The sequence below is a fragment of the Cimex lectularius genome, unplaced genomic scaffold (assembly GCF_000648675.2).
Source record: "Cimex lectularius strain Harlan isolate CLEC.00 unplaced genomic scaffold, Clec_2.1 scaffold21, whole genome shotgun sequence".
NCBI classification, from domain to species: Eukaryota; Metazoa; Arthropoda; class Insecta; order Hemiptera; family Cimicidae; genus Cimex; species Cimex lectularius.
Window position 1 is genome coordinate 1,875,617 of NW_019392671.1, and position 14,888 is coordinate 1,890,504.

Genomic DNA, 14,888 nt, shown 5'->3' on the forward strand with positions numbered 1-14,888 from the left:
AGATTCAGAAGGAAATATCATTGCTAACTGAACGTATAACAACTTTGTTTTAATAATTATCCAATAGCTGAAAACAAAGGAGCACTTCAGCTCAGATGCCGTTTACAAGCGATTTGGAGCTCTCTTAAAAGCACTTAAACGACAGTTTGAATTTTCCATTAGCAGTAAATAATTGTCATGATGGAAAATTATTCATAAAAATACTTCAGTTCATTTGAGCTATATTCAAAGACGGAATCATAACTTAACGTAATCAGAAAACATTTTCAAACAGTTGATAATATTGTTGTATGGTTTTATTAATTCCTATTCTCTCTGGGAGCGGACAAACGACATTGTGCGATTCCAACGATCCGATGCGAAATCGCGCGAGTAAAATATGAAATCACAAAGAACGTTACTGTTATTGAAACTAACAAAATCATTACGTAAAGCCCTAGAAATGCCCCAACCACAAGTAAAAATTAATGAACCGTAATCCGTCCAAAAACAGTACGATTTAAAAAAAAATTGCAATGCCTGTGACAATGCGTTAATAAACGACTCAGTTAAAATATATGCTCCAAATTTTACTATTTCGACAGCAAACCAAAAAGGGCAAATAGGGAAAAATGAATCAAAATGCGCGTGTCAAAAGGCAATCTTTTAATTGCATCGTATGTTCAGCACAAAATCCAATTAATGGCCGAATGAGAGAAGTTAAGTTCAAAAATGAGGGAAAATATTAGGGATAGATTTAATTTAATAAAGAAATCAGTAACGGACGCACTGGATAAATTTGACCAATATATCACGACACATTTCACGGCTATAAACTCTAAAAATGGAAAATTAGAGAAGCAGTTTAAAGCTTTGCAAGAGCAGAATGAAATCATTACCAAAACTATGGGCGAACAATACATTTTAATTGACAATTTAAAGGGACAATTGCCGGGTGAAACATAAGAAACAGCCTATCTACAGAAGAACAGCAACCCTCAAAAACGGTACTGAATTGAGAAGAACTCAAGCTGCCCGTAATTACACAGCCCTAAATGTCGGCGAATCATACACAAATGCCGCGATTATTAAATGATTTGTCCGCCTTAGTCCCAACCTTATCCACCCGTGGGATATTTCAAACTTTATCGAAAAATTATACGACTACAGCCCCGGAGACCTCAAGACCTCCTCATGGGGGGCACAAGTTGACAAACAATATCTCATATCGGACGGAATCGCTCGGCCTTGTTCGCAGAGTAAACAGATCGCACGTTGATCCATGCAATGCCAATGAAACTCCTTTCTTTGCGACTTCCGCTTCTACTTGAACGGCATCGGGATGAATCAACCGGCTTCTCTTGCCTTTGCTCTCTGAGCAACCAATTTGCACACTGATCGATGCTTATTCAATGATAGTATGCTTCTATGTGATTTCAGATTCTAATTCCGCGATATCGCATCACATCGCGTGGCATTGCACAGCGTCGCTAGGCTCTGCTCAGGGTAAACAGGTCGCTCGGTGATCGATGCAAAGTCAATGACAGTTCCTTTCTTTGGTATTTCTGCTACTACTCTCTTGACATCGCACCTCATTTCTTAGCATGTCAAATGTTAATTTTCCGCCGCTGAGCGTGGCGATTGGAAGAGCCAAAAGTAAAGCTATAACAGTCCTTGAAGGCTTGTTGTTGTTTGTCATAGTTTTGTTTTGTGTTAAAATGCAAGATGTCAGAAGTTAGATAAAAAGGGAAATTAATCAATTCTTTAATAGAAAATAACTATCTATCCACTCGAAATAATACCAAATATCATGCTTCAATTCGCGTCGACGACCGGTAGGCTGTCCACTGGAGCCGTTTTCGGCCGAATAGGAGGACCGGATGATCCAAAAGCGAAGAAACGAATGAGCACGCGTCCATTAGAACCTATTCGCTCGGTCGTGTTGGGCCTTGTACGGCCGAAGCACTTTCCGATCCAAATAAAGTTGGATTTTCTAGTCCTATTCGGCCGAATTGTTACTTCGACTTCAACTGTCAACCACGTGACATCAAACGCTCACCATTGTTTAACAACGTTCTTTGCTTTTTGCTTACCTTTTCGTTTCGTTTTCATTTTGATGGATTGCGAAAAATTGACAAGTGCGGTTGAGGAGCAGGCTCTTGGGATAAGCGTGATCCACTCTCATCGGAGAGATGTCCAGCGTAAGCTGTGGTCCAATATTTTTGTTTATTTCTTTCATTCCATTTGTATGTAAACTAAGAATTTCCAAGGATCAACAATTCTTCTACATCCATTTGGGCTGTATCGTGAACTGACGAAAATCGGCTACAGTGGACGACGGCGATCGGCCATATTGCCGGTCTCCGTTTGGTCAAATAGTTCGACTGTTGAGCGGCCGTCGTAGTTTGGTTCCAATGGACGAGCAGACTTGTATCCTAACGGCTAAGCCTACTACGTTTTAGGATGTATCCACAATGAATGAGAGTATAAGGATAGGTCAGAAATTAACAAAATAAATGTATTGGTTTGATTTATTTAATGCGTTTTTAAAAATAGGTGTCAACAAAAAACAACTTGGCCGCTATGTTACCCACTCCTAACGTCTAACAAAGTGTCTATGCCGCTGTTCGATTCGACGTAACAAGTAACATTGGCCCTACCCTGTTTGATTAGCAATGTTAACTACATAAGTCTACCACATCATTTTGCTTGATCTAACACGATCTAACATTGTTAACAGGGTTAACACAAAGATCGTGAATACCCTTATTTTATGATTCCGTTGTTGAATATAGCTTAAATTAATTGCAGTTATTTTTTTTATTATTTTTTTAAAATTATTGTTTACTTGCACAGTTACTGCTAATGGAAAATTCAAACTGTTGTTTAAGTCCTTTAAAGAGAGCAAGAGAACTCCATTGCGAATCTCTTATACACCGCATCTGGACCTAACCCAACACTCTCTTCTTATCATCCTCTGGAACGCGAACGGAATGACTAACTGAAGACAGGAACTCGAGATACTCCTCCACGAAAAACGAATTGACATCATCCTTATTTTTGAAATCCACTTCACCGGCACGCGATTCTACATACCTTACATTCTACCCAACATCGCGACTAAACACCCCGATGGTACTGCCCACGGGGAACTGCTCTATTGGTTCGCAATTCCTTATCCCATTTCCAAATACCTTTTACAACTCCCTTTTACAGGTTTCCGCGATCCCTAGTAACGGAGGCATTTTCCTACCCCATAGCATCTGTTTACCTTTCCCCTAATCACATCATACGAGAAACACATTTTCTGTCTCTCTTTTCCATCCTTCACTCTACTCCGACACCTACACCTTAGACGACCTCTCCCCCGACCATAGCCCCGTCGTCCTCACTTTGTACATCCATCCAAAACTAACCCTACCTCGACCATTAAGGGATCGGTCGACTGGAACTTGTTTCGACAAAAACTTGAATAAAACTTAGATTTAATCGTTTCTTTGCAAACGTCTTAGCAACTGAATGATAACGTACATAACCTGACTGACCCCATACAGCAATGTATATGGGACTCTACACTACCCACTAGACCAAGAAATACTACATCTTTACCTAACTGTTTACCCCTCCAACTAAGGCAACTGATATCCCTCAACCGTCCAGCAAGCTCGATGGCAGCGTGCTCGATACATTGATATATAAAGATTATTCAAACATTTTATCAGACAGTTATCTCACAAACTTTGAAATTTCACTAACAACAAGTTTTTGACTTATACAGAATCACTAAATAAATATTGACGATAATTCTCTATGGACCACTACTAAAAAAAAATCCTTCATCATCAAAATACATCACCTCCAATTCAACGTACAGCTTGCCGAAAACCTGTTATCCACTACCTTACCACATAATCCCTGTAGGAGACTGAAGCGTCGGTGGCCCCGTGAAAATCTTTCTTCGCCTTCAAAGGATGGACTGACGGCTTTCATCACTGGATGATTGCCGCTCTTGTGTACACGTTAATGACTTGTAATATTTTATCTGTTTTGCTTATTGCCTCTAAAAATGCAGATCTAATGAAATCCGTTGTCCTTTTTTCATCCCCTCCCGGCCTATTGCGAGTAATTATTTTTTGGGACTAGTAGACTGAATTGGAAAGAAAATTGAAAAGAAAGGGATCAATTAATCTGGTTAAGGCCTGTGATAAAAGTAAAGAGAGTTCGTCAGCAGGAATCGAACCTTGAAGGATCCAGACAGGCGTTCCCTTGTTGAACGAGTCCGGAATTACCACTAACTCATTTGCTCTTTGTCATTTTATACCGGCTGATCTTTGAAGAACGGAGGTCTTTGAAGAAAACGGGCCATTCACGACGGCTAATAAATCGGGAATAAAATGGGTGGAATCTGAACCCGACCAGGACCGTTTTCCTACTCCTGAAAGGAAGTTAGTCCCGCTCATCTCATTCTTGGCATCTTAAAAGGCGACAAAGAGGGTCTGTTCGTGACTAATGATCCTACATTTTCTCCTTTTCCTAACATTGAACTCCTACAAAACATGAAGAACATGCCCGTTCACGCATACGCAAAACCTTTTTTTTTCTAATAACAATTCAACATGCCAAGGACACAAATTAATGCCATCTGTTGCCAATGTAAATCCTTAAAAAGCACATGAAACGAATATACCTATTTATTATAAACTAGTGGCCTGTTGGGGCACTAGCACTATTCTATAATCAGAATCATGGAATAATATGATTTATGAACGTGGGAAAACGGATTGTGAATAGCAAGTCGATAGCAAGCAAACTGCTTTGAAGGAGTGTTAAAATACAATTGGCCATTTGACGGAACATCACCCTTCTTGGGCAAAAAATCCAATATGAATCGGTGAATCTGTCCTGGTGTTAAAGTAAGTTCCCAACTCGTGCAATTTCAGTCCTTGTGGTAGAAAAAGTGGCAAACGCCATTGCGCTGTTGTACCTCATAATGTTCATAAAATTTGGACCATTAAGGAATAGTTGCTTTAACTCCAAATTGATTTGTCTTTCTGGGAGTGAAATAAGGCCATTGGAGTTTAAATGTCCGCTGGTTTTCTCAAAATGTTTACCAGTGCATATATCTAACTTCCATAACCTAAGTTTGGCTCGGGTTTGAAATTTTCCCCCCATATAAATTGTAATACTATAGAACAGTTATGTGGTAAGTCACAGGCCACTAATTAATAAAAACTCAAGATTAAAAAAATAATACAACAATAAAGAAATATTGTACACAACAACATAATAATATTACCACTGAAAAGTAAAAAGTACTGTAACTGTAACGGCCGACGGATGACATACGAAGTTTGGATTCTGTAGCCGGTCCCCACCATTTCCACCACCCTTTATAATATAATTACTCATTCATCGTTCACCCGATTAAGAATTTATGCTTCTGATAAATTTACGTATAAAAATAACGTCAGCGCTTTCGTTTAAGCCATCAAGAACGAAAATTCCTGAAGCGGTTCGGCCTTAATTTTTGATCGGCATTTCGGGCGTTCACAATATTATATATGTATAAAGATTGACGATTGATAATATTCTAAACAACATAAATTCACATTTTTATTAACATAAACACACTCTATAAATTACAATAGGTGCACATAGCCACGTGTGGTTGGCTTCTTGAAGACTCCCCATAGGATTTGCACATGGTGACGCTCTAGCTCTTCGTTTCTTTGGCCTCCATGTGCTGAGTGGAGGGGTCTTCCCTCCCGTGTGTTTTGTTATTATTTTGGTTCTTCATGTGAGTATGAGGGACTAAAGGTCCGCACTGGAGGAGCCCTCTATCCAGTGAAAGGTTATTATAAAAGGCGTGTTTCGTAGACGCCGGCGGGAGTAATTATTGGATATCTACCCTCCAAGTCCGGCGCTACCAGGGATAGGTGCCGGCTGTTGCCTAAAGGATTTAGTGACAATAAAAATTTAATAATTCGTTTGATAATTAAATTTATTAATTCACAATTTATGATATAATTACGGAAACTAAAATCTGGCCAGAAACAACTTAAAAAAGATAACAAGAAAGAAAGATATATATATATATATATATATATAAAGAGAGAGAGAAGTTGATGAACAAAATGTTAAAAGACAGAAGAAGGACGTTCGTACGTCTTGTTGTCGACTCACGACAATGAAGATCAGAAGATAAGTTCGTGCTTATCTTGATTGGAGTTTGGGAGCCGCTCGCCGGACGAAGTCAAAGGTGCGTTCGTTCGTACCCGTCGGAAACCAGGGAGCAACTAACTGTTTTTACGACGTCTTGCGAAAATGACCTGTTTTTCCCTCCAGCGTCTTGATTTTTACAAATTTTCTGTTTTCATAATTTTTTAAAATGATAGATTTAAGATAATGAATGACAAGATTTCTAATTTACTATTCATACATAAAAATATTTACATTGGCGTAAACAAGGCGTCACCCTCTAGGCTCCATTATGTGTTACAGTGACACGTGTACTATCCAGCCGTCGGCACGGGTCGCATAACACCTTGGATTGAGCTGGATTGTGGGATAGGATTAAGGTTAGGGTAGAAAGAATGACGAGGTGTATAATTTACGGAGGGTTTAGGAAGGGACAGTATCTGGATCTGTGGATTTAACCGGGTACACCTGTATAAGAGTCAAGAAGGTGGAAACTGGAAAGTCACATTTGAATATTGGAAGCTATTAGAGGAGCATCGACCCGTTCGTACCCATTTGATTAATGAGTCGATCAGAAGGTAAGCTAGAGCACTGCAGAAACTATTCCTTTATCAAGTTTAAGCAAAAATATCTCACTTTTTCACTTAAAAACCGGTCTAGTTTCACAGTTTGTCAATACTTACCATTTATTTGGTGAATGAAAAATTTTGGCAAAACACAAAAAAAAATATATCATTGAATAATAAATGTGTTAATTTTGTAATTTCAACATGTACTTGTTATATTTTGTTGCGGTAAGATTGCTAATTAATGTTTTTTTTTTTTCAACAGATAGCTCACCGCTGTGGCCAGGTATGTCAAGGGTGAAATCGTATGTCAATTATTATTTTATCTTTTAGTGAGCTACATTTTTTGTTGTTCTACCTACACACTCTTTCTCTTATCCCGTCATCTTAGAAATTATAGTATTGTGCAGGTTATAGTTGTATTACTAGTTATAGGCATTCATTATCATAGTAATTTTAAGTAACGTATAACATTTTTGGGAATATCTGCATTGCAAATACAAAAAGAGGGGGGAAGGTGGTGTAAAATTGTAAGTGTAATCAAGTGTGTGTATTCAAGCAAGCAAAAGGCGAGCTGACGCTTCATTGACACGACACCGGTCAAGGGGGGTCGGCCATCGAAGCCCCAGTTCAAGATGAACTGTGTGAAATGGTGGGTCGCCGTGATTCCCCTTTTGCTCTTGTTTGGTAAGTAATAAAATACTTATATCTGCAGCCATATTATTGATTCCTCCCATTACACTTGTTCCTTACTTCCAATTAACATTATCAAAAATTAAACTCCACATATCCAAATTGTGTAGGCTAAAACAACCTCACTCTTCCCATTAATTCCTTAATCATTAATGTTCATATTATTCGTTTTGAATATTGCTCGAATTTTACCGACCTAGTGATTCAGATTGATTTGTGTACCGGATTTTTAAAATAAAGTTGAGTATGTCAATCTAATGTTTATTTTCATAGTGATATCCCGCTCCATCACCTAATTATGACGTAATGGACTTGCTAATTTATATAACTTTAAATTACTACATACTATAAGTATCTAATTTTAAATCCACTCTGGATTTTGTACTGTGAAAAGAGTCCGCTGGTTAAAAAGTTGGGGAAGCTCTGCGAGCCTATCTCTAACTCAATTTCGCTCTCACGTTCTCCGTATCAGACTCCATCTCAACTGCCATTACCGGTCAATGGCTAACAGTCTCTCCATCTGAATACATCGCAATCGTCACTGACTCATGGCCTCTGCATCTGAATCCATCCCAACTGTCACTGACCGTCACTGACTAGGGTCTCTGCATCTGACACAATCCCCCTATATATAATATAATTCTTTCAAGTACACATATTTTACTTAATTCCAATGGATAGGAAACAATCCTTCCTTATTTCTCCAAAGGTCGAAACGTTTCCTGATTTTCCTGATAGGGAATTCGACTACTTTAACCAACCCTAAGTTGTTTTATTGAACGTATCCGTCCAGATCAATTTGTCTCAGCAGAGCGAAAGAAATAATTGCCAAATAAGTTTTGGTAAACTGTTCACCTTTTGTAATTAATCTCAATAGATACAATTTTGCCGACAAATTATTTAAACGTCAATAAATCAATCTTTCTACTTTTACAAATTGTTTGATGGTACGAAAAACTGTCCCCGTTCAATTTTAAAGCGTAATTGTTCTCTTCGAACTAAAAACAGTTTTATATTCCTGATCTGTTCCTGTAAAAGAAAAAAAAATAAGTGTCGGGTGCAAGTTTAGACCAATTGGTCCGCATGGGGGAATTGAGTAGAACAAACGTCTTCATTTGATTAGAGCTAACAATGCAAGCGATAGCGAATTGGTCGGACTGACACCAGTCTTTTGCATCACTCAGAGAAAGAAACATCCCTGTTAATTCGAACCAAACCATATCTGACGAGAGTCTTCGTCATAATGATTTTGAACCCAGATAGTTGGAAGGTAAGTTTTACTTTTTCTCATCTCGTCTATTTTGATTAAGATATGTTTAACTAAAATCTTGATAGATCACACAATTTTGATGTCAATCAGCATTTTTATTAAACCTTTTATTGTTTGAATAAATGTGAATAGACCACTGTTTAAAATTCTTCTACATGTTCTTATTGAAATTATGTTTTAATCATCCTTATATTTATCAAAAAAGGCTTTCAGAAAATAACAATTTTTTATACGTTTAATAACTCAACGCATTTTCCGTCTATTAAAAATGATCAGTTAAGCTTACGTCGTCAATAGTTCGCATATTTTTTTTTCGATACAGTTTGACTGATTAAATTTTGCCAAGACTTACGGCGATAAACTGACAATGTTTACTTTACCCGGCCTTGAAAACAGTCGATAAACTATCATAGCTTGACTGATTAGTTTATATTGCATATTTTATAGATATGCATTGTGAAAATGTACTACTTTTGGAAATGTAGGGACCAGACAACACATGCTGGACGGGTTCGGTCCTGGAAGATCATCATCAAGTGACAACTATATACCAGGTGTCTCGTGAACAGGCGTCAATACTTCAGTAGGTTTAAATTACAAATTCACACAAATTACTAATCACTGACAACAGTTAATCTAAAGTGAAGAAAAAAATATATGGGTAAATAATTAATATAAAAAAAGGATGTTACATAATGAAAAAAGAAAAAAAACAAGTAATTTGCTCACAAAGCTCAATTTTAGACAATTATTGTGCGTAAAAGATTGTTGCCTCTACTAATGAGCTTTAAACACACGTAATTTTTCAAATTTCCGTAATGATCAATGTAAAATTAATGTTTAACTGCTAAATATTTGATTTTTCGGTTTCAAATGTTAAAAAAAATTATGATTTTTGTCATATTTTATAACTTTTATTAAAAAAATAATAAATTTTTGAGTATAATTGAATACAAGAAAAAAATAGAAAGCGTCAAAAAGTTGTTTAAAATATCGTTTACTGACACATTTCATTGCTTTCATGCTTATTTTTTTCAATGGAGTAATAAAGAGGATTTTTTATTGTAAATGATGGTTCTACTCGCAGATTTGCTGTTTACAACGATCCAGATTTCAAGCATTAAATGCTCATCATCAGTTAGAAGACGTTACAAACACGTCTTTCGCCATGAATTGTCATAAATGAACCATCCGATCCAAGGTCACAGAACGTTCCAATGAGTAGTTGGTTTTAATGCCGCTCAATTTTTAACATGCGAAAAACGTGAATTAATACACTAATTATTATCCCAGTAAATACAGTAAGAAAATAATTTTAAATTGGTGATTAATTTGTATGACAAATAGGTACATGTTTAAAATAGGTTGTAAAACAAAATCTATTATAACATTTATGGATCCATGTTTAATTATACATTTTTTAATTTAAAATATCTCAAACAAATCTAGTTTATTCCCTTTGATGAAACTGTGTAAGTGACAAGAACCTCTAAAAGCTACTCTAAAACGTTCTCGTTTAAGAATTTTACTTACTTTTTCTCATATTAAGTTTCTATAAATGTCTATTTCGGTTAGGTTATTCATTATAGACAGTTTTAAGCTTAAAAATTTAAACAACTATATTTATTTATTTCCAACATAAAGTTCTTGACAATATACACAACATGTCGTCTAAATGGCGTTTCCAAAAAGGGCAGATTTAATTTATTTGTTATTTGATTTGAAAAGACTTTTTCAAAGTTATCCATGAATATTTCAGCACAAACTGGGGATAATAGAGACCCCATTGGTACCCCTTTCATTTCATAAAATTTATTATTAAATTTACAGTAATTAGGTAGTAAATATATTTACCAATTCACCACTACGCGTACAAGAAAGTAAACTTTTGTATTTTTTACAGGACATTTTTCTACATAATTATTACAATTAAAAAGCATATCAAGTGTTTCAATCAAATTGCATTAACAATATGTATAAATAGACTGCTTTCCCTCATACATGCTCGACCAATTTACAACACAACAGGTTATAACCTAAGGGTCTTAACCTTACTGTTTACTATTTAAGGACGCAGAAACGTTCATGTACTAGTGTTCCAACTCTCAAACAGATCATATAACACGGAATAACCGACTTTTTTTTTTCTGGAATATAGATTAGTAGATGACACTGTGATTATTCACATCAGTTTGTTTATGTTTGATGAATATTTCTCTTAGGAAGGATACTATCACACTTTAATATTTTTATGTTTTCAATTCATTAGCATCTTCATACAACCAGTCCTTACCTATATAACCTAAATCATAATTAACATAAACACAGTGATATCGCACTACATTAACATTCAGATAGGGTCCCGTAATTCTCATTGTCTTCTGATGACAGTAATGTTTCTAAACTAAATGGATATTCTATTGAGAACTTTGTGTTTATGTATGATAACTCCTCTCCCTCTGAGGCATGTATTTTTTTGCAAAGCAGCATAATGTACAGATCTGTAAACTCATCGCATACCTTGCAGTTTGCGCCATTATTTTCAGTTTAGTCTTTATTTTGGAGAAAAAGTTATTACTCAATAAATTAATGTAGCCAAAAGCAGTACTACCTCTGGCATAACTTTTGAACAACTTGCCCCTCGGCACGTAATAAGAGATTCCATAAAACATGTTTCTACCTCGTATACCAACAACCTTCCAAGCATACTTTTATTGACAGATAAAGATAATCATCGTATTCTCTCTTGAGAAAAAAGAAAGCATTCGATGAGTCCTGGCTCTTGGCAATTTAAGTAATAAACATGTACCAAAATTTATTGTTTTAACTATCAAAAAACATCAATTTCTCTCGATTATAAATCATAGACTTGTTAACTTGTGGTCCATTATAAATGTAAATGTGGAAAGGTAATTGACAGGTGTTGTCAACAGTGTTTGTTCTGTACGTAACGCAAAACCATTGTCAATCAAGGTAAATGAAATCCCTAATTAGATCAAGAAGATACGACCAAGCCTGTCGTGCGAATCTGATCAATTGCAGACAGTTCCTGCCATTAAGGAATTCAATTATCTGGGTTCTGCTTAGTCTGCTGTGACCTGTATGGGAATATCTAAATTCCGAGAGGATGGTACACACCCAAATAATGGATCACAGCCTCCCTTTGAGGTTACAAAGAGCACAGAGGGATAACTCTGTTTCTCGCCACGGAGTGTAGTTAAGAAAAAACTCGCCTCTTAATTTAAAAAACCAGCTCAGCTCCGAGGGCGAAAGATCTGTATTTCTTGAATTAAGGGACAGCAGGTTAGGGGGGGTTGCAGATCTTTATATAAAAGAAAATGGTTGGACTGTCGAGCCGACCGCACACACATTTCCCGGTAACATTCATCCGTCCTTTGACGTATGTCCATCAACTGAGCACACCATTTATCCCGATCCTGGAAGTTGGAGTCAAAAGGGCATGATTACTTTTCCGCCAAATTAACTCAGTGTTTGAACCAGAATGTTTTTTCTTGATAACCTCAAAGGCTAGAGAACGAGAAAGGCGGCGAGCAGGCAGATTCAAAGTCTTGATGCAATATGTAACATAGAGACCTAAGGTGAAAACATGAACCAGAGAAGTTGAAGTCTCAATAGAAACAATGTAATTTGGTGTTATGAGGGGGAGCCCAAGCAACTTCTTGATGAAGAAACGTTGAAATTTTTCCGCCAACCCCTGTCGTTGAAACCCCCAACACTGGGCACCATAGCTTTGAATAAGCTGTATTTGGTGGAAGGAGGGACTCTACGTGAATAATGAGGGCCTTCCAAAAACGATTTATCCCAAATTTAGCCGACGATATCCTCTCCGTAAAATGCCGAGTCAAGGACTGACGGGGGGGTCAGGGTAATACCCAGATATTTTTAATGGTTAACGACTTCAATAGGCCTTTATATTTCCATTTCTCATTAGTAGCAACACATCCTCCTTTTCTGATCTTAGACATATGATCTTAGACTTATTAAATTGACTGTGAGGTTCCATAGATTACAATAACGTTCTAGGATATTTATGTTGTTCTGGAGAGTAAGCGGGTCTTCAGCCAGAAGAAGTACATCATCTGCGTTCATCAGGACCTTCACAACTGTTCCCGCCTTTCTGACACCTCCTCAAGTGTTGCAGGAAGGTCGTCAAGAAAGAGAGAAAATAACAAAAGACTGAGCAAACAACTCTGACGAACCCCGAACTAACGCTAAAAAATTCAGACACACCCTGGCTGCCCTTTACTGCCGACAAAGGATCACGATAAAGGCTCTTCAAGGTATTAATGAATTTAGAAGAGATCCCCCGGTTAAAAAGTTTGAGAAATGGAGGCTTCCGATCGACTGAGTCAAAAGCCGCTTTGAAGTCGACAAAAAAAACAAAACAATAAACTGTTCCTCCCTTTCTGAGAAATTTTAACTTATTAACATTCATTAGAATGAAAAAATCATCAAAAGTTGAATAACCATTACGAAAACCCGACTGGCACTCACTAGGGAGAGCATTGTCTGGTACAAAGGACTCCAGGCGGCGAAGTAGGAGAGCAGTAAAAATCTTTGTCACCGAATTCAAACAAAAGATACCTCTACAGTTTGACACATCATTAACATTGCCTTTCTTAAATAAAGGGAGAATAATAGATAAACCAAAAAATAAGGGATATTTTCGGAATGGTAAATCTTATTAAATAAATCTAACAACTTTAGACTAAAATTATCTGGGGGGACCGCGGTAGCCGAGTGGTTAGTATGAGAGACTCTCACGCCGCGGTCGTGGGTTCGATTCCCACCGTCGCCTCTGGCCTTTTTTTCACAATAACCCCTCCCAAAAAAAAAAAAAATTATCTGGGGAAAATTTTAAAAATTCATATCCTATTCGGTCAAAGCCTAGAGCCTTGTTGCATTTTAATGAATCCAATATTGCATTAAATTCCTTGATTGTAAAAGGAGAGTCAAACTCCATCGAAAGAATAAAAGGTTCGGCAAAGAGAATGCAAGAAGACGTGCAAGGGTTAAGCAAGGATCAATAAATTGATTATCAACATAAGATTTTTGGATTAATTGATAAATAATTAATTGTATAAAAAAATCGCCACATCGAGATATTTATTGTGGGAATCTTTCAAAATTTCCCCTTCGGCTTATCGCGATTAAAATAACAAAGTTGTTCCCACACATTTCATATTGGCTGGGTAAAGCCCAGTCAGCAATGAATCGCTTTTACTAGACAGTGACCAGAAGAGGAATGCAGCTTGCTTCATCATTTTAAACCACTGCGGAATAAACCGAAGTATGTATTTTTTAGCAACATAAATAAATGTTATTTTAAATTTAATGAATTGGTAAACGAGTAATTAGTTAATATTTTCGTATAACATATACCAGATTTCTACGATTTGCCCACTAAATCGGCAGTTTTAGGTACACATTTTTATCTTAACGATCTTAACGAATGTATAAATATGTTTAGATACATGCTGTAAAAAATCTTTTGAGTATTAGAAACATCGACCACTTATCTTATCCACTCACGAACACTCTGGATCAAGGTGTTGAAGAAGAAAATAAATTCAGTTGTTATTACCGACCTGTCGACCTATTTTAAGATTATTATCAGGGCAAATCAATCTTGACTATGTCTACAGATTGACATAATTAAGTTTTTACAGGCGATCTCAAATTTCCTTGAATTCTGTCCCAACATTCTCAAGGACTGTGTCGTTACAGTCAAGACAGAGAGAAAGAAAGATATAAATAGAGAGTGAGTGATAGATAAAGAGTGAATAAATGAAAACGAGAAAGAAGAGGGAGGGAGTCAAAGAAAAAGAGAGCAAAAATAGAGTGAGGGAGAGAGAGAGAATGTGTGTGAGAGAAAAAGAATGAGTGAGTAAGTGAGTTAGAAAATGTGAGAAAGAATAGGGACTCTTATCCACTCTATATATATATATATATATATATATAGAGAGAGAGAGAGAGTGAAAGAGAGTGTGTCGAACGAGGGAATGAGTGAGGGGGAGAGAGAAATAGTGAGCGAGTGTAAGCGATCGAGAAGTGAACTACATTGATGAAATTTCTATCAACAAAAAATTCACATTTTATCATTCCCTTCGCATTTATCCAAAAACCGCAGCTTTAATATCACAGTGCTTCACGGCACGTAT

The 14,888-nt window shown here is 36.7% G+C and overlaps 1 protein-coding gene across 3 annotated transcripts in view; it reads left to right on the plus strand.

Annotated features, from left to right (window-relative positions):
- LOC106668556 (solute carrier family 12 member 6) overlaps positions 1-14,888 on the plus strand; it is a 468,955-nt gene that overhangs the window by 29,337 nt on the left and 424,730 nt on the right. The window contains exon 2 of one of the 3 annotated variants that reach the window (XM_014397420.2): positions 7,009-7,029. Coding sequence is in view for 1 of the 3 variants with exons in the window: in XM_014397419.2 (XP_014252905.1) it covers positions 8,680-8,706 (27 nt within the window). In the remaining 2 variants the exon portion in view is untranslated. Of the gene's footprint in view, positions 1-7,008; positions 7,030-8,586; positions 8,707-13,949; positions 14,018-14,888 lie in introns of those variants that run through there. The other 2 variants (XM_014397419.2, XM_024225292.1) reach the window with 2 other exon arrangements.